Source organism: Triticum urartu, chromosome 2A (assembly GCF_056163025.1).
Source record: "Triticum urartu cultivar PI428250 chromosome 2A, HENAU_Tu73, whole genome shotgun sequence".
Classification (NCBI taxonomy): Eukaryota; Viridiplantae; Streptophyta; class Magnoliopsida; order Poales; family Poaceae; genus Triticum; species Triticum urartu.
The window spans coordinates 752,489,069-752,513,975 of record NC_141874.1 but is presented as its reverse complement, the minus strand read 5'-3'; the positions used below and the strand labels follow the sequence as shown (position 1 = coordinate 752,513,975).

Sequence of the window (24,907 nt, the reverse complement as noted above, 5' to 3'; positions counted from 1 at the left end):
TTCAGAATTCTGAGATCTGTCCTATGAAACTACTACTAGTACAGAGTATATGTATCTCTGACGGTGGTCGGTGACCTTTGCGCTGAAATCTTATGTCTGACCAATTCGATCGACGCGTTGCTGTTTGCTGACACAGTGAGGCCGTGCTTGGAAGCAGTGTAATCAAATACTGACGTATTTATTTTACACGTGTAACTCAACGGCCATTAGCAGATTTCCAGTCGGAAACAAAACGATGGACAAATGTCTGTATTTCTTTGTACAGAGGTATTTGAGGCTAAGGCCATGTGTGGATTATCGTGTTTCTTTCAAATACACCTGTAAAAGATACACGCCTCTGCGCCTCTGTATAATTTCCGGCAGGAAATCACTCTAGTCCGGCAAGATACACTTGTAACGACCTGTTGAATTACATTCGATCCAAGCGCGGCTTAAAACGATAATCCAAACAAGGCCTGAGTGGGCAAGTAACTCCAGCGGTTCATATACATCTGACAAATCCAGCAAGCCTCTGGCGAGTTTTTCCTATCTTGTTATCTTAGTTTGCCTTTCCCTGTATCTTAAGACTGCTTGTGGATTTCTCAACGCCGAATGGTCAGGTTCGCGAGGCGAGGATAATATTTAAGCTTGAGAGAGACTTGGGGTCATGTTTTCCTCTTGATTAATACATAAGGATTAGCAAAACAATTAGAATTTGTGCATAGACATAAAACATTTACTAGATTTATTGAACAGAAAAATACGTACAGTACAACTAGACGCACATAGCTGCACGCGCACGTTGCTTGGACAGTATTATTGATTCGTCGTCACCATCGTACGTGTAGATGATCCATGAAGAAAACACATGCATGCACCTTCAGCTGCACTAGCGGTGAGCTGAAAGCTCGTTGCTCACTGGGTTGATAAGTATCTTGTGCTACTGTTAGAGTGATCGCCAGTTTGGAGTATCTCGATTCTCGAAGAGTTGGTGAGGCGCGGATGGGCCAAGGGACGGAGCACTACAGTTGGGCTGTGGATTCAGTTGAGGCCATCAAGATTCAGGCCACCACCACCCAACCAACACAGTGGCGTCCATTGCTGTATAAATACGCTGTACCTGTGCAGCCCTCAAAAAATTTTTTTTGCTGTACCTGTGCAGCCCTAAAAAAAATGCTGTACCTGTGCATATAGAAACAAACTGATGATTTTTCTGATCCCAAGGATCGGCCGACCTGAAAGCTACCTGCACTCACGTCCCGGCGATTTCTTTCCATGTTCACCAACAGCTGCCTCAGTCTGTCAGCAAACAGAGGCAATGATCTCTGCTCTGCTCATCACTTGGGCGGATCAGGTATAGTACCCCGTCAGGGAAAATGGGCTACTGTTGCTCAACTTATCAAGAAAAAGAGAAGCAAATTTTGTCTGCTCTGCACCCTGACCGATCGCAGATTAAGCAGTCTAGATGGCATCAGAACGTGCGTAAGAAAAACGACCAGTCCTAGTTACTGCGCTGGGGGCATTATTTGTCCCTATCATCATCGGCCGTACGTAGATAAGGTGCTCGACGATATGCGTCGTCTTGGGACTTGGGGCTTGTTTGTTCCGGTGAGACGCGTCGTCGTTGCTGCTCGATCCACGAACGATCGAGAAGCACCTCCGTCAGCTGCACTAAAAGCTATCTGCACCTGGACTGACAAATCCGGTTTCTCAAACGCCCGCAAACTGGCGCGTTCGCAGACAGTGTCTGATCACGCCCTAAATTACCTACTTTGCATTTGAGTTTCTCATATCTCAACCTCTATATCCATACAAAGCATGCAAATGAGATTCTATGTACTACATACTACGTACTATCCTAGCTAATCTTGATTGTCGGAGTTGTCCGTGATGTCGGTGTTGGGCGCCAGGTGAAGGCTCCGGCTCATCCTCCTCCTGCTCGACCTCATCCATGTAGGCGAACATCTCCTCCTCCTCCGCGGTGTGTTGCGCCTCCATCTCCTGCCGGCGACGGCATCTGGCCTCCGCACCGACTCCGGGCGGAGGGAACCGAGGATGGCCTGCTACTCCGCCACATCATCGGCGTCCCCCACATCTTCCTCCGGCTCCACCTCCTCCTCAACCTCCTCCAGATCCACTGCATCTGAAGGTAGCCCCTCAGCGATCCTGGCTTCGTGCCTTGCCCGGATCTACTCAAGGACCTACAGCAGGCGCTCTGGAGGTAGACATGGGTAGCCCCTTATCTGGCTGCGTGGGGGCGTGGCTACTAGTGGTGGCGGACGAGGAGTGGAAAGTGACGGCGGTGGCAGACGAACGGAGAAAAATGTGAAGGGGTAGGGTTTCGTTGCCGGCGGTCGGCATAAATAGCTGGGCTACGCACTAAGCGGCCCGCCGGAGCCACGTGGCTACATCGGTCCGTTGGAGGAGACGAGTTTTAGACGGCTGGGTTTTTAGGCAATTCTGCATGGGACCCCGGCGTCAGTCCGACGTGGCGGGCGCGCCCATGTGCTTCATATTCGCCCCGTATTTGGATTGGATATGAGGGTATCGGTTAGTTTGAGCATTTGGGGTCAGTTTAAGGCGTCTAGTTGGGTCAAAATTTCATGACCGGTCAGCACTAACGTTAGAGACGGGTTTGGCTGTAGATGCTCTAACACTATTAGTGTCTGGTGGTGATGGTGAGGTGAAAGGTCGTTGCTGGATTACTCGGCCTGACTGCCTGAGACGTGCATGCTACTGTTAGGAAAAGAAGCACTGTTTGGCTAGGCTGTGGATATTACAATTATATTCAGGCCACCACCCAAGTTGAAACAGTGGCGCCTGCCAATCAACGCACACCATGCATGCAGAGAAACAGAGCCCGATCGGATTGCCGCTTAATTTTGCCGTACGAAACGGGATTGTGTCGACGTGCTTTCGCGTCTCGCCACCCACATACACTGCAGACTGATCGGGCGGCGCGAGAGAGAAGCATCTTTCGTGCACTCGACGAGCCATGGGAGGCTTCTGATGAGATCCAGGCATGTGTGCTGCTGCTGATCTTTTTTTTTCGTGACACTGAAGAAGTAATCGATCTTGACCTAACACGTACGGGCTGACAATGGCAGAGATAATGGATCGGTTGGACACTTTTGGGCTGGCCCGCCGCGGACCACGTACGTGCCTGCCCACCATGCAAAGCCCCAATGACTTGAGACCTGCAGTGCCTACCAGATGGCCAAGTACGTCCGGTCCAGGCGATTTCCATGTTCATCCACGACAGCTTCACGCTCTCACCCAATGGCTCTGCTCACTTTGGTCAGGGTAGGGATGGCAAGACCAAACAGTGCGTATATAGCGGTACACTTTTCCAGGGGTGTACATGTTGGGGGCTTGGGGCAGTGCAATTTCCATTTCCTGAGAAAGGGAAACAAGTTTGACCATGTTTGGACTTGTTTACTTCCACTCTATTCTCAAGTTGAATTTCCAATCAGTCGATCCCTCACTCGCGCAGTCGATTTTGAAGTAGTAGTAGTAGAAGAAGAAGGCGAGGGCTTGCCACTATATCAGGGAAACAAGTATGATCATATTTTGAAGTAGTAGTAGAAGAAGGGGAGGAAGAGGCAGGGTCCGATCTCGAGACAAGACGTCGTAGCGTTGCGGCCGCCAAAGTGGCAGTGGTAGGGGTACAGAAGCAAGGCTTTCGCTTTCAGTTTCAGAAAGAAAATTGAGCACCACGGCCAAAAGGCCGAAATTTTCACTTTAATTCAATTATATTTTTTGAAAATATTTTTAAATAATTTGAATTCATGTGTATTTTCGACATTGTTGAAATGTTTTGACTAAAATGTAAATATATCAGTGACTGCTGAACTTAATGAAACACAGTGAATTTCATTGAAATATCACTGAAAGTGAAAAACCATGTATAGAAGTCACTCACAGCACTGTGAAAACAATGTCTAACATTTGGCCAGATGAGTATAGTTATCAGTTTTGCTAAGTCTCACTTGACTAAGACTTCGTTAAGTCTTAGTCGATACTATATCCGTGTAAAATTTTCTTTTCAGTTTTTCTTTTACTCTCTTACATGTTGAATCATTTGACTGCGACTTGGTTAAAGCTCAGTCGATGCTATGTGCCTGTAATTTTTTTCAGTTTTTTTTTTACTCTCTTACATGCTGTATCATTTGACTGAGACTTGATTAAAGCTCAGTCGACCGAGACCTAGCCACACCCCATAGTTATTAGCGGTACATGATGGGACTCATGGGAGCGAGAAAGCTCGAGCTACGTACGTAGCACTCCATCGAATCATCAAATAATTCAACTATATCTAGCTGGCTGGCGATTTGCAATCATCGAATAATTCAACTATCAACATCCACATATAATTTGAAAGTATAGTAGTACTAGTACAGGCACGCGTGCATGCTCTCAACAAACACAACACAGCCTACGCCTCTCGCTGGCTCAATCCATCTAGGTCGAATCGCTGATGCCACCAATGGCATGACACCGTTTCTTCCCTAAGCAATCGCATTACGCGCTCGCATGGTAGCTAGCACTGGCCGCTCTGCTTGTTGTTGACGGCGGAGAGGCCGACGAGCAGGTCCACGAAGGCGCCGACGATGAGGCCGTGGGTCTTCTTGCCGTTGGCCCGGAGGTACCACCCCAGCATCTCCTCCAGCCACCCCCAGTCGTCCTCGCCCCTGCCGCCGCCGCGGCTCAGCACCATCTCCTCCATGGACCGCCGGAAGTCGCCGTACGGGTCCGCAGAGTCGATGGCCAGCGCCGTCGCCCCGCCGAACGCTGCCTGATCCGCCTCCGGCTTGCTCGCCGTCACGATGGATTTCGTCGCCTCGGGCTCGAAGAAGAGCCGGCTCGACGCTCGGATCTCGCGGATGACCGCCTCGTCCATCGAGGGCTCCGGCTCCGGCTCCGGCGCCGCAGTGGAGGCAGAAGAGGAGCCGGAGGCGGAGAGGAAGGAGTTATCGGCTGTGTCGTCGCAGTAGGCTGGGTTCATGATCACGCGGGTCCTGCAGCAGTCCCAGCGCGCCGACGACAAGGACGCCTCCCCCTTCACACTGCTGCGGCCGTCGAAGGACGCGGTCCTGGCCTGCGCGCAGGAGGGCCATTGCCACGAGGCGGCCATGCTGCGAGAGGACGCAGCTGATATGGACGGAGGAGACGACATGCTCTCGGCGGTGGCGTCCACACTGCCGCTGGTGAAGAAGAGGGAGGCGAGGGCGAGCTTCTTGACCATGGCTGCTGCTGCTTGTCACTTGTTATGATGTGCAGAGGATGATTGATCAATGGCGAGGGAGCTGATGGGGAGGGAGATGAGCTGAGATGGCCTTGCTTTTAAATGGAAAGGAGATGGAAGTGTTTGTTGTGTGCGTGTGAGAAAGGCAAGGGAAGATGGGCGTCGTTGTTGTGTGAGTTGGGAGTCTCCTCTTGTCTGGCCGGCCGGCGGTGATCCACCGGTTGGCCCAATTGTATCCACGGTCTTGCATGGTAGCTGCCCAAAATCATATAATACTCTCTCCCTTTGTACAGCTGTGTCAAAAAAATCATCAAGGAAAGGAGCCCCAAATTATGTCATATTCCCTTGATTCTGACAGGTTGGGTACACATATCAGTTAGAGGCACCGTGGGCCGGCGCGAAATAGATCGGAAGCGTGGATGGCATTTCTTAAGTGGGACAGTGGTATTCTTAGCCCATCATGGTTCATGTCTTGGTGTTCGCATTATTTTTGAATTTATTTCAGGATTTCCGGCGATGCACTTTTAGTGGGAGGAGACGTTCGCGTCGATGACGAGGCGTGTATGACGACTTCATAAATTTCAAGATGCCATGCCGGCGCAGTCTCTTGAAGGTGCTCATAGGGATAGGGTGTGCGTGTGTGCGTTCATAGGGGTGAATGTATGCGCGTATGTATGAGTGCTTGCATCTATACTGATGTTCAAAAAAAAGTGACACCTGGCCCGACCCGCCACGGCCGAATCCGCCACATAACAAAACCCGCTGATGCACACCTGGCAAGCTTTAGCTGACCACACTGACCCATCCCTGTGGCGTCTCGAATCCCTATTTCTCTCTTGCTCAATGGGTTAGGAGCCTGTGAGATGATCTCCATCATTTGGTCCAACATGACCAAACCAATTGTGAAATTGCGAACGAGTGAGGTATGGCAAAACTCATGCTTAGACCGAGAGCAACCGTTGAATGCCACATAGAGCAAGCATGCCTATCCCGGCCAGACAACCAGAGGCCATGACGGCGGATGACGCACATGTAGGGGATTAGGTGATGCTAATAGCGCCATGGGCAACAACTGTGGTCAAGAAGCTCGCCTTCTTCCTCTCTAGGTCGATTTCCTTGGTGGATAAGAGGTGGTCTGTGGTGGATGAAAGCTTCAAGAATAAGCTCAGCATCCCGTCAGAGCGGGTTAACCTGAGTTCTTTCTCCCCATTTACTCGTCGTCATGGTGTGGCGGTAGAAGAGGGGGGAGGGGTGGATCCATGGTCTGGCCTTCAGATCTGGCGTGCTGCAGGGTATGATGATGGCTTTGTTGCTTCTTACACATCTTCTTCAGCTGCCTCAACCTTTGTCGTATAATATACGGATCAAACAAGGATATGTCTTTGAAGAACGACATGGATGGCTAGGGTGGTTTGCTAGCCTTTGGACGATATGTCAGCTACTCCATCCGCCCCACAATATAAGATCAATTTTCAAGCAGGGGCTTTAAAAATACTCGCTCCTCCCCAAGCCACAATATAAGATTGTTTTTCAAGCAGCTTGAAAAATGATCTTATATTGTGGGGAGGAGGGAGTATTTTCGAAGCCCACGACTTCATCCTCCGTTGGTGAGGCCCTTCGCTCCTTCTCCCAAGGTAAAGGTTTGGTTAGAGATGGCGGTAAAGCATCACCGATGACGTCATCGGTTGATTTAGGATCCAATTGCTTTTCTTGCTTTCTCCCATGAGGCCCTGAATGTTGAATGGGAGGACATGTTTATAATTTTTAATTTCTTTCACCTCCTTTGGGTAGTGCTCTACATCTTTGTTATAATAAAGTCAGCTCTAGGTCCTTATCATCCCTTCCCCTGTTAAAAAGAAAAGGAAAAATCACTTCCCAAAACATATCTAAGCATATGGTTCACAAGTGTCTAGCCAACATATTTAGAGCGATAATGTTGGTTAAACTTTTCAAATTTTGACTCGAAGTACATTAAAAAAATGTGTACCCAAAGAAATAAGTTTGTACCTTTTTTCAATAAAGACATCCAATGGTTATCTTAGGTCTAATTAATGTAAGGAAAATAAAACCGATACAATGGACAGATAATTGAACATAGAGCGATGAGTAGAACATTACATTGAAAATCGTATTAGCCTTCTTCTTTCTTTGATTCTATTATGTCTGCCAAAAATAAAAAATTGCATTGAATCTACATCAAAGGAAAGGGACACCCGCAAATGTCCTCGGCATACCAGGAATTTGAAGACTGCAAAACCACTCGCTCCTTGAGACCAGATCTATATATCTCTGAAGGAACAGGAAGAAGATGTCGAAGTCGCTGCACCAATAGCCAATCAATAGCTCTTCTTGAAAGACACACGAACTTCCAAGATCTGAAGGGAAGTAACAGATCTAAAGGCACAAACTCCCACATGCCCTTCGTTGACGCCACACCGGACGTCGTCGAGATAGGGAGATACCTAATTCCAACATGCCATTGCCGCCACCACCTTGTTGATGTCACCAGAGAAACAAAAACCAAAGGAAAAGAACACAAGAGGGACGGGTCCCCACTCCTCCTACCACCAACGAGGCTGCCAGACGTGGAAGAAGTGGAGCACCGAGGCGGTGACATGCAAGGAAGCTGTGTCAGCGACGACGACGTGTAAGGAAGTTGTGCCAGCAACGGCTAGGGTTGGGAGTCTAGGGCTGGTAGTTTGTACTTGGCAGTTCGCATCCCGCTAGTACTCCCTCCGGTTCTTTTTACTCTGCATATTAGAATTCTCTGGAGTCAAACTTCACAAAGTTTGACCGTATTTATATGAAAAAATATCAACATCTGCCATGCTAAAGTTATATAATATACTCCCTCCGTCCGTGAATAAGTGAATATCTAGGTTTTGTCTTAAGTCAAAGTTTTAAAATTTTGACCAACTTTATAGGAAAAAGTAGCAGCATTTATGACACTAAATTAGTATCGCTAGATTCGTTTTGAAGTGTACTTTCATAATATATCAATTACATGTCATACATGCTACTATTATTTTCTATAAAATTGGTCAAAGTTTTAAAACTTTGACTTAGAACAAAGGCTAGATGTACACTTATTCATGGACGGAGGGAGTAAAACTTTAAGTCATGACGCATCTAGTGGTATTGATTTCAGCTTGTGAATGTTGGCACTTTTTTCTACAAAGTTGGTCAAACTTTACGAGGCTTGACTTCAGTCAAATCTTATATGCGAACTAAAAAGGACCGGAGGGAGTACTACCTATTTAGCATTCAATATAGGACCGTGGTATAAACATGCTGGGATTTATTTTAGAGAATCAGTCGACATCTTCTACAAGCGCTTTCTTCCGTTTCCCTTGGCGGCTAGGGAAAACTCTCCACGCTAGACTTCCCCGGCGAGTTTGCGGAATTTCCTCTCCTCTGCCTACCACTCCAGCAGCTGGTGGCGGAGACGGGAATCCTGGTGTAGTGCTCTGGCTAGTAGTTTAGGATAAGGTTTTTAGTCCTTGTAAGTGTGCCGCTTGGGCGGATGGAAACACTTCTACTTTGAGCTTGTCTATGAGCTCCAATCCTCTTCGAGTTCGTCTATCTGCATGTCTTGACGGAGCTCCGACGTAGATTCCTACCGTCTCCTTGGGGCGGCAAGGTTAATGTTTCTCATTTTGCGTGTGCGACGCTGAGATCTTGTGCCAGGTGCTTCAGATCTATTTAATAGTGCGATTTAAGGGTCCTTAGGTGCTCGTGTACGAAGCCTTCCCGATTATCGTGACAAGATCAAGCTGGCGCCTTCACGGGAGCGGCGACGCTGATGCGTTGTGTTGACACCTGATTTTGGCAAGATACAGATTGCAATGAAGATGGTCTCGAGTGAATGAGTTTTCGGCATAAAAATATTCACGTCACCGAGTGGAACCACTTTGATGTTTCGATTATATTCATTCGACTTTATCTTACGGACCGAAACTATACTCCGAGTGGCATAGTTCAATGTTCCGAGTGGTTTTTGGCCAATCACGTCTTCAAGATGACCTCGGATGAAGGAGCACTCTTAAGAAATTGTCTTCGTCTCGTCGAGGCAATCGATTTTGATATATAAATCATCTCAATCCAAGTTCATATGCAAAAATTAGAGGCAATACACTGCAGACCGAACCTCAACGGAAATATGGTGCGAGGTGCCAGACACTTGTCTGATGGGTTGCGCGAGTAATTCGGCCAAAAAGAAGGCCTTGAATCGAAAAACCTTCAACACGGAAAAGTTTCGTCTCGTCGAGCCGATCGATTTTCATATATAATTCGTCTCAATCCGAGGTCGTATGAGGTCTGGAGAGACAAATCAAGATCGGGCTATGTTTTCAGTCGGAAATCCGAGTGAAAAGTTTACCATCCGAGTGAAAGTTTACGGTCGAGTGAAAATTTCCCGGTCGAGTGAAAGTTTGCTGACCGAATGAACTTATTATTATCCGAGTGGAAATATACTCATCCGAGTGGAAATATGTTCATCCGAGTGAAATTGTCGTCCAGGTGAAAATATTCCGAGTGAAAAGATTACCATCGGGACGAAAACTTGCCGATTGAATAAGATAGTGCCTTCCGAGTGGAAATATAGTCATCCGAGTGGAAATATAGTCATCCGAATGAAAGATTGTCTTCCGAGTGAAAAAGTCCAATCGGACGATCCGAGTGAAAGTATCTAATATCCGAGTGGATGAGCTCAAGTCCGAGTGAAATTGAACATGTGCTTGAAAGTTTATCAAAATGACCTTGGATGAAGAAGTGTTCAATACAGAAGTTGTGCGTATCATCAAGACGGTAAATTTTGATTTTGGAGTCATCATCATCAGAGATAATATATAGCCTACAAATTCACTACGAGACTCGGATAATCCAGTCTACTGCAAGACCGAGTCCGACTGGAAGATAAAGATGACCTACAAAAGTATACAAGATGGCTTTATTTGAAAAAGTGATCAACATGAGAGTTGTTCGTATCATCGAGGCGCACAAGTTTGATATTTGGGCCGTCTCGATCGGAGATCATATGCAAGCCCGGCGGCCCACGCAAAAAGGAAGACAGAGTTTGGGCCAGATTCAAACTGAATCCGAGTTGGAATAGAATTAGGACTCTAGGACGTGAATTGATGTAACTTTTTTTGTAAGGAAAGCCTAGATGAATCCTTTACTTGTACGGAAAGTCCAGCTGCCTCTTATATATGTTGGGGGTGACGGCCGATTGAGCAACACACAATCGAACAAATCAATATATTACTTTTTCATCAACGTTTTATCTCTCCACCGTTTTTCTATCTCGTTCTTCGCTGTTCTTCATGTTTGAGAGCTGCGAATCCCGAGGCTCTAGGTGCGAGCGAATCGACCTAGGGAAGCCCATAGCCGCCGCACTCCCTGACGGGGTCCCTCCCGGGGGTGTGGGGTTTTCGGGTCTGCAAAAGCGCCCGTCGACTGTCTTGCCTATCGCGATGTCGGTCGGGTGTCCTTCGACGTGAGCTGCGGTGCATCACCCCCGGCATCGAGGGTACACGTGACGTGTTCGTGTGTCAACACACTTTTTGGCGACTCCGCTGGGGAACGAAGATCAATCGTCATCATCCACCATGTCCGATCTTCCCAAGCCATTTGAGGTAAACGCCGATAACATCATTAAGCCCGGTCTTGATGAGATATCGGCCGATCATCGCCAAGTCTATGAGGAGTACAAGAAGGTGCGCGAGGAGAAGGACCTGCAGGAGTTCCTTGCAAAATTCAAGAAAGATCGCCAAGGCAACATCACTCCAATTGAAGAAATCAAGTTCCCTCCTCTTCAAACTGAACAGGTTAAGCCTTCTATAAGTACTGCCTTTTCTCCTGAGCAGTGGGCTGAGATTGAAAGTCGTATTGCTGATGGTAAAAATCTAGTCTATCAAACTTTTATAGAAAATACTAATGCTCAGAAGAATATATCTCAATCGTCTAGTGGTAATAATGGTGTAGTTGCTAGTGTGCAAAACCCTAATCTGGCTTTACCTATTGCATCGGCGCCTCCCGTGCCGATGACTTATTATCCTACCCAAACAAATCAGATTGTGGCTACACCCATTAATCCTATTATGAGCATGACAGGTTCGGTGGCAACGCCGAACCAAACTCTACCTACAGCTACAACCACTCGACCACTACCAAATTATGGGTCGACATACATGCCACAATTCCTACCTACAGCTAGTAACCATACTCTTCCTATGTCACTGCCACAAGCTTCATCGTCCACTACGGATGATGGTCTAGCTAATCTTAGAGAGGAGATGGCTAAGATGCTTAGAGAGAATTTTGGAGTTGAGTTACCTCGGAATCGGATTTACCAAAAGCCGTACCCCGAGTACTTTGATGCCATCCAGTGCCCTCCGGGATATAAGATTCCAGATTTTGTTAAGTTCAATGGAGAGGGCACAAAAACCACATGGGAGCATGTTAGTCAATACTTAGCACAACTAGGTGAAGCAGGCTCACTAAATGAGTTGAAAGTGCGTTTGTTTCCTTTATCTTTAACTGGTACTGCATTTTCATGGTTTTCTTCTTTACCACATGGTTCCATTCGGGTTTGGTCACAGCTAGAGCAGAAATTTCATGATCACTTTTATAGCGGCGACAATGAACTCAAGTTATCACATCTAACATCGGTTAAACAGAAGCATGATGAATCGGTCTCCGATTACGTCAAGAGATTCAGAGAAACAAAAAACCGGTGTTTTAGTTTGGTGATAACCGAGAGAGACTTGGCAGACCTAGTGCTGAGTGGTTTGAGAACTCCCATTAGAGAAAAGCTAGAAGGTTATGAGTTCTTAAATATCAACCAAGTCTTACAAAGGGCTTTGGCTCAGGAAAGCCGAAGCAAAGATCTCAAAGAAGTGCATAGATACAAAGCCGATCGTCCAAAGATGAATATGGTGGAATATGATAGTGATCACTCGGACGATGAGGGTGATGTTTTTGCTACTGAATTTGTTTGGCCATCTAAGGCCAAACCCTTTACTTGCAATGATCTGAAACCGATTCATAAGAATCGTGATGAAGAGATGAAGTTTACTTTTAACATTGCTAAGTGTGATAGAATATTTGATGCTTTGCTGCAGGCTAAGATTATTAGAATATCTCATACTTTAGCGTCGTTTGAAGAGCTAAAACGGCGTGCTTATTGCAAGTATCATAATTCTTTTTCTCATGCTACTAATGATTGCAATGTTTTTCGACGACAGATACAATCGGCCATTAATGATGGACGATTGAACTTTTCTGAGATGCAAGTTGATAAACAGCCTTTTCCAATGAATACCATGGATTTGGAGGGCAAGAAGCTACTCATTCGGCCGGAGGTAGCCGAATCTGCTAATAAAGCTAATGTCATTGTTGGTGAGCCCAGGAAAGACAAGGAGGACAACAAGGTCTTGGGGAGACAGGTTGTGCTTGGTAAGCAACCCGATGGCAAGGAAGTAATCAAAATCACCATCAAGAATCCTACACTCGGGGGGAAACCGCAAGTGCAAGAAAATACGCGAGTTAAATTTGTCAAACCCAAGAGTCCAGAAGTTGGCAAGTGTAAGAGGAATGAAGCTAAAGTGCAACGCAAGCGGATCAAGCCAACTTTTGATATGTTGCTATCCAAATATGCTAATCAGTTGGCTGGTCCCAGCTCTAACCGGCCATCATACCTGAAGCGACCAAGGTCACCATCAGCTGATATGTTCAGTCAGTATATAAAACCGAGTGGACCAAGGGTGTCGTTTCCAGAAAAGCATACGCAATCTGTTTGGGATCGACTTGACTATTCATATAGAGGCCGACTGAACATCGGTAACTATCAGTCGGTTGGTCAAAACATGCGACCGGATGGAAATTATCCGAGTGTAAGAATGCACCCAGGTGGAAGCTATCCGAGTGAAAAAATGTGGCCAAGTAGATTCCATCCGACTGAATTCCATCTGGGTGATATTCATCCGAGTGGATTCCATCAGAGTGAAAAGGTGCGCCCGAGTGGAAATTTCATGCATCTGGAAAGTCAAAAAGAATGGCGTGTTAAATCACCAAGTGTTGCAGCAGTTGAGTCGGGAAAAGGAAAGGAGAGAATGGATGTCGACTCACTTATCTTGGGCACCGAAACATTCGCCATACAGCAGCCGATTGTGCATAGCAACCGACTGAGCCGATACTTGCTATCGCGCTAAAGCACAAGGCTAATGACCATGAAGCAAGCACCAGCCGAGTAAAAACGAGAGATCCTAAATACACTCATCCGAAGTGGTGTCCTCCAGGGCTAACAAAGACACAAAAGAGGAAACTACAGAGGTTAAGGAGTCGAGAGATGGCAGAACAGGAGGCCAAGAAACAAAGAGATAAGTTGTTCAATGACACTCGACCCATGGTTCCACCAAAACAAGTGTGTAGGCCTAAACAAATACAAGATATAGCAGGTTCTACATCTATCACAACAATACCTACATCACCAAAGGAGGAGGATGCAACAGATATGACATCGTCTGCGACACTTCTTACTTATCCTTCACTCGGACAAATTTCAGAATCGGTGGATGCACTCGAGGAGGAGGCTGATATGTTGGACTATGAGTCTATGCCGGTTCATGAAGGTATGGATATCAATATGGTATACTACTTACCTGCTGAGTTTCGTGCTGTAGATGAAGAAGGGGAGGTGGCTTAGCTGGATTTTGGCCCTAAAAACGCAATATTCGAGAAGCCAAAAGAACCAGTAACGCATCTTAAACCATTATATCTCAGAGGTCACATCAATGGGTCGCCGCTCACTCGGATGCTTGTTGATGGTGGTGCTGTGGTAAATCTTATGCCCTATTCGGTCTTCAAGAGATTGGGTTTGCCTGATGAAGAATTGATCAAGACCAATATGGTGCTCAATGGATTTGAAGGCAAAGAGAAAACTGAAGCCAAAGGTGTGATGTATGTGGAGCTTACAGTCGGAAGCAAAACTTTGGCTGCTGCATTCTTTGTCGCTGAGGTGCAAGGTAACTACAACGTCATACTAGGCCGCGATTGGGTTCATGCAAACCAGTGCGTGCCATCCACTATGCACCAGTTTTTGATTCAGTGGGTTGATGATGAAGTGGAAGTTATTCACGCGGATAACTCGGCCTGTGTTGCTTTGGCCGATGCATCGGTGGATTGGCAACATCCCAATGCTACTTGCTTGATGGGACGTGACTTATCAGAATTTGATTTTCTCAGCGCAACCAATAATGGTTTTGTGCCCGTCTCTTTAAAGCCGAGTGAATGCAATCGGCTCCAAGGTATGATATGTTTAAATGGATCCTAATTCCGAGTGGTTACAAAAACGTCTTGTAAAGTATCGGTCCAATGAGAACGATATGTATGAGTCTATAGAGGAGTTGATGACATGGATAAACTTGGACAAGGTTTTACATCAGCCGATCCGTTAGAAGAGGTAGATATTGGGGATGGTTCAGTCACTCGACCGACATTTATAAACAAAAATTTGAAAGCCGATTGTAAGGCTAAGTTAATCAAGCTATTGAAAGAATATGTTTGTTGCTTTGCATGGGAATATCATGAGATGTCAGGATTAAGCCGAGAGCTAGTGGAACATCGGTTCCCTATAAAGGTCGGTTTTAGACCTTATAAACAGTCGGCCGGAAAATTTAATCCGAAAACATATGACCGGATCAAGGAAGAGATCGGTCGACTGCTTGATACTAATTTCATTCGACCTTGCAGGTATGCCGAGTGGATTTCTAACATTGTCCCAGTGGAGAAGAAAGGGTCTGGTAAGTTGAGGGTGTGCATTGATTTCAGAGATTTGAATAGGGCTACACCCAAAGATGAGTATCCTATGCCAATAGCCGATATGATTATTAATGATGCTTCTGGACATAAGGTTATTAGCTTTCTAGATGGTAATGCCGGATACAACCAAATTTTTATGGCCGAAGAGGACATGTACAAGACAACTTTTCGATGCCCTGGTTTCCTTGGTTTATTCGAGTGGACAGTGATGACATTCGGATTAAAAAATGCTGGCGCCACATATCAAAGGGCTATGAATTTGATTTTTCATGATTTACTCGGTGTCATACTTGAAGTTTATATTAATGATATTATTGTCAAATCGGATGCTTTTGAATCTCACTTGGCCGATTTGCGTTTAGCTTTTGAAAGAATGAAAAAGTATGGATTGAAAATGAATCCTTTGAAGTGTGCTTTCGGCGTGTCAGCTGGCAAGTTTTTGGGTTTCATTATTCATGAAGATGGTATAGAGATTGATCCCAAAAAGATAGAGGCTATACAGAAGGTGGAGGCTCCAACATGCAAGAGAGATATGCAAAAGTTCCTTTGCAAGGTCAATTATTCGAGAAGGTTCATAGCTAATCTATCAGGGAAAGTTGATGCATTTACTCCTATCCTTCGGTTAAAGAATGATGCTGATTTCACTTGGGGGCAAAACAGCAAGAAGCATTTGATATGATCAAGAATTATTTGTGCACTCCTCCGGTGATGAGAGCACCCAAGCATAGGGAACCCTTCAGACTTTACATTGCAGCAGAGGAAGGAGCTATTGGTGCTGTTCTAACTCAAGAGACCGAAGGAAAAGAGCATGCCATCACTTATTTGAGCCGCCGCTTATTGGACGCAGAGACAAGGTATATATTTATTGAGAAATTATGTCTATGCTTATATTATGCTTGCACAAAACTGAGACATTATTTAGTGCCGAGTGTTTGTGTAGTAGCTTGTCAAACCGATGTCATTAAATACATGTTGCATAGGCCAATTCTTAGTGGTAGAATTGGCAAGTGGGCTTATGCTTTGATTGAATATGATTTGGCTTATGAATCTCTAAAATCCATGAAAGGCCAAATTGTTGCTAATTTCATTGTTGAACATCGGATTAATAACAAGCATGATGTTGATATGAACCTTGTTTCATTAGTACCATGGAGATTATACTTTGATGGTTCAGTTTGTAGCAATGGCCAAGGTGTTGGTATTGTTTATATATCTCCTCATGGTGCTGTTTTTGAAGCCTCATGCCGCTTAGAATATTTTTGCACAAACAATCAAGCCGAATATGAAGCATTGTTATTCGGCCTAGAGATGTTACTTGCTATAGGTGCTACACATATTGAGGCTTATGGTGATTCGTTACTAGTGGTGCAGCAAATATCCAAAGTCTTTCAGTGTTTGGACGAATCACTTAATGTTTATCTTGATAGATGTCTAGATATAATTTCTACTTTGGATTGCTTTAGCATTGCTCATATATCTAGACATGACAATTGGAAAGCAAATGAATTGGCACAACAAGCATCCGGATATCATGTTGATCATGGCATGTTTCATATCTCTCAAAGACCGATGTCTTGTCTTGCCAATATGGGAGAGGCCGAACCTGAACCCACTGATTCGGCCATTAACAAAAAGTCTAGTGCAGGTGACAATCCCGACTGGAGGAAGCCCATTGTTGATTACTTGTGCAGTCCGAGTGAAAGGGTGGACATGGATGTTTAGCGTATGGCTTTCAAGTATACAATGAGAGATGATGGTCTTTATCGCCGAACCGTCGATGATGTTCTTCTAAAGTGTTTGGACGAGGACCGGGCAAGAGTTGCTATGGGAGAAGTACATGAAGGTATTTGTGGCACTCACCAGTCGGCTCCCAAGATGAAATGGTTATTGCGACGTGCTGGGTTTTCTTGGCCGACTATGATTAATGATTGCTTCAGATATTATAAGGGGTGTGAAGCTTGTCAAAAGTTTGGTGATATTCAATTGGCTCCTGCTGCTATGTTACATCCTATTATCAAACCGTGGCCTTTCAGAAGTTGGGGTTTAGATTTCATTGGACAAATCCATCCGTCTTCCTCAAAAGGGCATCTGTTCGTATTGGTGGCAACTGATTATTTCACTAAATGGTCTGAAGCAGTACCTCTCAAGAACATGACGCATACGGGGGTAATTCAATTCATAACCGAGCACATTATTCATAGATTCGGTATTCCTCAAACGTTAACTACAGATCAAGGTTCATATTTCATGTCACACCAAGTCAGAGAGTTTGCTGAATCTTATAACATAAAGTTGCTCAATTCCTCTCCATATTATGCCCAAGCTAATGGACAAGCTGAGTCTAGCAATAAAATTTTAATCAAGCTCATCAAGAAGAAGATTGAGGATAATCCAAGGAGATGGCATGACTTGTTGTCTGAGGCATTATGGGCACATAGAATCTCAAGGCATGGTGCTACGAAAGTGACTCCATATGAGCTAGTATATGGTCAGGAGGTTGTTTTACCGGTGGAAGTAAATTTGAATGCTTTGAGAATAGCCAAACAAAATGATTTATCGGCAATAGACTTCTATAACTTGATGATGGACAACATTGATGAGGTTGCTGATAAACGTTTGGCTGCTTTGAATGCCATAGAGAGAGATAAGTTGAGGGTGTCAAGGGCTTACAATAAGAAAGTCAAGTTGAAGAATTTTCAAGTTGGTGATCTCGTTTGGAAAGTGATTCTGCCGATTGGTTCAAGAGATAGAAAATTCAGGAAGTGGTCTCCAAGTTGGGAAGGTCCTTTTAGAATTGCAAGAGTTGTTCCCGGAAATTCATATTTGGTGGAATCAATACAAGGGGCATTGTTAGCTTGAGCTCTCAATGGCAAATATTTGAAGAAGTACCACCCGAGTGTGTGGCAGGAAGCCTAAGTGGGCAATGGCCGATATACGATTATCGCCCTTAGCACAAACATGGCCGATACATAATTATCGCCCTGAGAAAAATAAATGGCCAATGGAGTGTTGATATCGTCCTTAGAACAAACACTATGCATATTATTTTTCGGCGTGCAAGCTTTGCAGAAAAACAGGGGGGCATGTGTTGACACCTGATTTTGGCAAGATACAGATTGCAATGAAGATGGTCTCGAGTGAATGAGTTTTCAGCATAAAAATATTCACGTCACCGAGTGGAACCACTTTGATGTTTCGGTTATATTCATTCGACTTTATCTTACGAACCGAAACTATACTCCGAGTGGCATAGTTCAATGTTCCGAGTGGTTTTTGGCCAATCACGTCTTCAAGATGACCTCGGATGAAGGAGCGCTCTTAAGGAATTGTCTTCGTCTCGTCGAGGCAATCGATTTTGATATATAAATCATCTCAATCCGAGTTCATATGCAAAAGTTAGAAGCAATACACTGCAGACCGAACCTCAACGGAAATATGGCGCGAGGTGCCAGACACTTGTCTGATGGGTTGCGCGAGTAATTCGGCCATAAAGACGGCCTTGAATCGAAAAACCTTCAACACGAAAAAGTTTCATCTCGTCGAGCCGATCGATTTTCATATATAATTCGTCTCAATCCGAGGTCGTATGAGGCCTGGAGAGACAAATCAAGATCGGGCTATGTTTTCAGTCGGAAATCCGAGTGAAAAGTTTACCATCCGAGTGAAAGTTTACGGTCGAGTGAAAATTTCCCGGTCGAGTGAAAGTTTGCTGACCGAATGAACTTATTATTATCCAAGTGGAAATATACTCATCCGAGTGGAAATATGTTCATCCGAGTGAAATTGTCGTCCAGGTGAAAATATTCCGAGTGAAAAGATTACCATCGGGACGAAAACTTGCCGATTGAATAAGATAGTGCCTTCCGAATGGAAATATAGTCATCCGAGTGGAAATATAGTCATCCGAATGAAAAATTGTCTTCCGAGTGAAAAAGTCCAATCGGACGATCCGAGTGAAAGTATCTAATATCCGAGTGGATGAGCTCAAGTCCGAGTGAAATTGAACATGTGCTCGAAAGTTTATCAAAATGACCTTGGATGAAGAAGTGTTCAATACAGAAGTTGTGCGTATCATCAAGACGGTAAATTTTGATTTTGGAGTCATCATCATCAGAGATAATATATAGCCTACAAATTCACTACGAGACTCGGATAATCCAGTCTACTGTAAGACCGAGTCCGACTGGAAGATAAAGATGAGCTAGAAAAGTATTCAAGATGGCTTTATTTGAAAAAGTGATCAACATGAGAGTTGTTCGTATCGTCGAGGCGCACAAGTTTGATATTTGGGCCGTCTCGATCGAAGATCATATGCAAGCCCGGCTGCCCGCGCAAGAAGGAAGACAGAGTTTGGGCCAGATTCAGACTGAATCCGAGTTGGAATAGAATTAGGACTCTAGGACGTGAATTGATGTAATTTTTCTTGTAAGGAAATCCTAGATGAATCCTTTACTTGTACGGGAAGTCCAGCTGCCTCTTATATATGTTGGGGGTGACGGCCGATTGAGCAACACACAATTGAACAAATCAATATACTACTTTTTCATCTACGTTTTATCTCTCCACCGTTTTTCTATCTCGTTCTTCGCTGTTCTTCGTGTTTGAGAGCTGCGAATCCCGAGGCTCTAGGGGCGAGCGAATCGACCTAGGGTAGCCCATAGCCGCCGCACTCCCTGACGGGGTCCCTCCCGGGGGTGTGGGGTTTTCGGGTCTGCAAAAGCGCCCGTCGACTGTCTTGCCTATCGCGCTGTCGGTCGGGTCTCCTTCGACGTGAGCTGCGGTGCATCACCCCCGGCGTCGAGGGTACACGTGACGTGTTCGTGTGTCAACACGTTGGCGACTCATTCTTGCGACGATAGTGTTTGTTCGGTAGTATAGAGACCTTGATGTAATTTTTATTATCTTTTACGTGCTTTGAACTTCTACGGAGATCTAGATCTTTCTCGCACACAAAAAACAAGCTAGGATTTGACAACACAGTGCCAGTGTTCAATAAACACACGCGACAATACAAGCATTTCCACACTAATAAAATATGGCCGAGAGACCAGACCAAGCAGTACTTGATGGATCATTTTTAATAAGAACAGTACTTGATGGATCATTAGCAAGTCCTCGCTCCTGGTTTGTTTATCCCTTATATCATCAGTCCATTGTGGTCTACCAACAATACTCTAAGAAAGAGCAGCGATGTTTCCTCCAAATCCTGCACAACACGCGTGCCAGGATCTCACGTCATTTGAAAACTCTCACCTTGTGAGCTGAGATTCGGAGCTCTCCATGATTAGTCGTGTTGTGCCGGTGGTTCCGGCGGTGCACGAGGTAGGGGACATGGCACGGAACAGAATGCAAGGTCGCTTAACCACAATTATTTTGTGTACTTGTTCCTTGAGAAAGTACGGGGAACTTGCAAAGATCGATCCTACACCCTGCTGCTTTATATCTGCCATGTCTCAGGACAGATAGGCTGGTCAAGAATCCTGACCTCCCCAACTACTGTAGCTCTCTTGGCAAAATGTTTTAGAGACGGTGTCTGACCTGACCAAAGAGATCGGCTCCACTGATGCAATTAGAACAGCATTGACTAATCAATCTCCAACAATCATGCTTAGTAGTACCAGCATGGGTCGTTTCGCCGAGTGTTATTTAGCCTGGGGAGTAAGTAGCAATGGCATTCCGAGTGTTATTTCCTCTGTTTGAGTAGCAGAAGCGGCATGTAATCAAAGGCAAATGTCTCTCGGTTTTCGCCTGGTAGTTTTCTTTAATTAGCTAAGCAATTCTTTTTTGCTTAATTCATCAATGAGGCAAATCTTTTGCCTCCGTTTTTAAAAAGGCAAACTTTTCATAAATACAAAAATCTCGATCCATTCTCATTGCCTCGAAGTGATATCAACACTGAAGAAGACATGTCTTAACGGAATTCATCTAGCTAATCAAGTGGGCTGTCATAAACTCATGATCCAATCTGATTGCCTTGAAGTGATATCAACGCTGAAGAATTGAGGATTTACAACATCAACTTCATCGCCTATTTATGAAGATATTATGTATTCGGGCTAATTGTTTTGTAGAAGTGATTTATTCATTCTGTCCTAGAGATGCAAACCTTGTAGCCCATGCTCTGGCTAAGGACTGTAGGCTGGAGAGTTTAGTTATAACAGATGATCCTCCTAGCTCTATAATCCCTTCGATGATTGATGATGTAAGTTTGATTTCAGCAATAAAGGAGCTATGATGTAAGTTTGATTTCAGCAAGGAGAAGCACCTGGCTCAATCAGCTGCACGCACGCACTACTAGTGGTGAGGTGAAAGATCGTTGCTGGATCACTCGATGAGCTTGAGATGTGGATGAAGCACTGTTGGGCTGGGCTGTGGATTCAGGTCACCACCCAAACAGTGGCGTCGATCGCCCCACACATGCATGCAGACAAACAGGGCCTTATCGGATGGCCTAATTTCGCCGTACGAAATGGGATTTGTGTCGACGTGTTTTCGCGTCTCGCCACCCACATACCCTACAGTCTACAGACTGCGGTGCAGTCCAGAGCGGCATCTTTCGTGCGCTCCACGAGCCATGGGCTGAAGATCTTGCGGAAGGAAATACAAATTGTGCTACCGCTGATTTTCTTTTCTTTTCTTTTCTTTGGGCTGGTCACCCGATGAGGCAAATCAACCGAGGCATACGTTTTTACCGTGTACAAAGTAGAAACATGCGCGTGCAATACTGTTTCTTGTCGTTAATTGAAGAAGCAAGTAATCAACGTAGTGACTATACTGTTATTCTTAAAACCAAATTTTATGTAGCGACTACTAGCACTTGTTCATGCTGTCAGTCTCTGATCTTTGGCCTAATATATGCAATGTTTTTAATTTCGGAAACAAAATAATCTCAGACGTTATCGAAAATGTGCGAAATTTTGATTTTTTGTGTGTGCATGTTTCGGCAATTCTTTCGGATTTTTAGTTTTCAATATCTCCTAATGAATTGTAACCTAATTTAAATTTATTTCGAAATCATTTCGAGTATGTGTTGAAATTTTAGGGTTAAAACTATTTCAGATCCCACTGAAATATACGAAATTTTAGATTTCATTGAAATTTCGTTGAAATTTTGAACCCTGCTAATATGGCCTGACAGTGGCAGAGATGGGCCTCACCGAAATATTTGAAATTCCGGAAATTTCGTTGAAATTTTGAACACTGCTAATACGGCCTGACAGTGTCAGGGATGGATCCATTGGACATTTTGGCTTGGCCCCCAAGGACTCAAGACCAACCTGCATGCACGTCCAGGCAATTTCCTTGTTCACCCACAGCCACAGCAGCGTCGCGCTCCCACCAAGGAGCGCTGCTACAGAGTTAACGCGTTCTGGAAGACTTTCAGACGATGCAGCGCATCAAGCCGTCGATGCGTAGAGCAAAGGTGAACAGCACCGTCCAATTCTTCAATCGTCCAAAGTTCAGCCAGCAACTGTCGTGTGTATAGTCATTTCACCCACCAAATGGCTCTGTGCTCACTTGCTCAGGGACAGCAACAGCAAACACTTTACGCGAGCAGCGTTTTGACTCCCAGGATCAGATGAGCCCGGGAGTGAACAGTAACACGATTTAAAATAGGAAGGGCAGGCGCAATTTTAATTTCCTGATGAGACTCGTGGGAGAACCAACGAAAGCTCGACGTCGCTAGCAAATGTGCAATCATCAAATAATTGAACAGTCAACGTCTAGAATACATATACTACAGACACGCATATGCTCTCAAACAAACACAACACATGCATACACCTCTCGCTCGACTCGATCGAATTGCTGATGCCACCAATGGATCGGACAATGGTGTGGCAGAATTTCTTCCGTAAGCAATCGCATTGCACGCACGCATGGTATTAGATGATCCTAGCTAGCACCGGCCGCTCTGCTTGTTGTTGACGGCGGAGAGGCCGACGAGCAGGTCGACGAAGGCGCCGACGATGAGGCCGTGGGTCTTCTTGCCGTTGGCGCGGAGGTACCACCCCAGCATCTCCTCCAGCCACCCCCAGTCGTCCTCGCCCCTGCCGCCGCCGCGGCTCAGCACCATCTCCTCCATGGACCGCCGGAAGTCGCCGTACGGGTCCGCGGAGTCGATGGCCAGCGCCGTCGCCCCACCGAACGCCGGCTTGCTCGTCGTCACGATGGATTTCGTCGCCTCGGGCTCGAAGAAGAGCCGGCTCGACGCCCGGATCCCGCGGATTACCGCCTCCTCGACCGAGGGCTCCGGCTCCGGCGCCGCAGTGGAAGCCGAGGACGAGCCCGTGGCGGAGACGAAGGAGCTGTCAGCCGTGTCGTCGTCGCAGTAGGCCGGGTTCGTGATCACGCGGGTCGTCCTGCAGCAGTCCCGGCGCGCCCACGCCGACGACGACGCCTCCGCCTCCACGCTGCTGCGGCCGTCGAAGGACGCGGTCCTGGCCTGCGCGCAGGAGGGCCATTGCCAGTAGGCGGCCGTGCTGCCGGAGGACACGGCGGAAACGGACGGCGGAGGAGAGTAGGGAGGCGATAGGCTCCCGGTGGCGGCGGAATCGACGCTACCGCCAGCAAAGAAGAGGGAGGCGAGGGCGAGCTTCTTGCCCATGGCTGCTGCTGCTTGTCACTTCTTATGACGTGCACAGGATGATTAATGGCGATGGAGCTGATGCGGACGGAGCTGAGTGAGATGGGCTCGTTTTATTAAGGGAAGGAGATGGATGGATGGGGAGGCGTTCGGTGTGAGCAAGGCAAGGGAAGATGGGCGTGGCGGTGGCTGTCGTTGTTGTGTGAGTTGGGAGTCTCCTCCTGTCTGGCCGGCCGTGATCGATCCACCTTACATATATCACAGCTGCTTGGATGATGACTATTGGTGCCCACCGGTTGGCCCAAATTTATATACTTTATCACGGTGTTGCATGGTTGCTGCCAAAAAGCATGCATGTACATACTCTCTCCTTTTGTATATGCATAGAAAAATCAAATCATCTACCACATTTTGCCCTTAAGTTGTTTTGAGGGGTCATTTTGCCCTTGAGTTGTAGCCCTGTTTTCTGACAATGTTGGGTACACACGTCACGCAGACGGTAGGACGGACGTCAAACCAGCCAAAAGCAAAGTAGAATCATTGGTATCACCCGCCCCGCAACCGAACCCGTCTCACGCCCATGAGGTTTAGCTAACCAGAGGGGGGCGTCAAAAACCCTATGCAGTTTAGCTAGCAAATACCCATCTCGTGCCGAATCAACCCGTTCATCTCCGGGTAGATAGGGTTAGGGATTTCAAAGAGGGTAGTGGTGAAACATCTTGATCACTCGGTCCATCTAGACCAAACCAACGGAACGAGTGCGGATGGGTGAGGTTGGGCATCACCGATGCTTGTAGGTCGGACATGTTTGTTGGATGCCACACAGGAAGTTGATGATAGTGGTTTATATATCGTGAACGGGATATTTCATGCATGGATCCACTATCCGTGGTTGCTTTGATAATCGGCTAATTTTTGGCTGTTGTCAAAATTTATTTTGTTTCAAAATATTTAGTTTGGTTTTCCTTTTCATCAAGTATCATCATGTTTCATTGTGTATCAATAAAAAGAATGCACTTATTTTGGATACACGATGATACATTAAGATGCACTTTGGAACATGAAGAAAAACTCAATGTAGCACTTTGAAACAAGACAAATTCTGAAAATAGTCCAAAAAATAGCATGAATCTCAAAGCAACCACGGACAGTGCCTCCATGCATGAGATATCCCGTGTACGATAGAATGGTTTTCTCGGAAGTTGACTCACCTGCAACGGATTTGGCAAGACCATTTTCTTACAAGTGTTCTCCGCATACTTGCAATTTTCATATAT

General features: G+C 45.8%; 2 protein-coding genes across 2 annotated transcripts; both read right to left on the bottom strand.

Annotated features, from left to right (window-relative positions):
* Positions 1-4,324: 4,324 nt before the first annotated feature.
* LOC125534580 (uncharacterized) lies at positions 4,325-5,379 on the bottom strand. The gene has a single exon (XM_048697766.2). The coding sequence runs from the start codon at positions 5,222-5,224 to the stop codon at positions 4,520-4,522; it is 705 nt and encodes a 234-aa protein (XP_048553723.1). The 5' UTR covers positions 5,225-5,379; the 3' UTR covers positions 4,325-4,519.
* A 17,344-nt stretch (positions 5,380-22,723) lies between these two features.
* Positions 22,724-23,876, bottom strand: LOC125534581 (uncharacterized). Its single transcript, XM_048697767.2, has one exon. It carries the CDS (start codon positions 23,649-23,651, stop codon positions 22,944-22,946), a length of 708 nt encoding a protein of 235 aa, XP_048553724.1. The 5' UTR covers positions 23,652-23,876; the 3' UTR covers positions 22,724-22,943.
* Positions 23,877-24,907: the final 1,031 nt, after the last annotated feature.

Excerpts from the sequence above, each read along its gene's own strand:
- LOC125534581 (XM_048697767.2), bottom strand. The coding sequence starts at position 23,651 with ATGGGCAAGAAGCTCGCCCTCGCCTCCCTCTTCTTTGCTGGCGGTAGC.
- LOC125534580 (XM_048697766.2), bottom strand. The coding sequence starts at position 5,224 with ATGGTCAAGAAGCTCGCCCTCGCCTCCCTCTTCTTCACCAGCGGCAGT.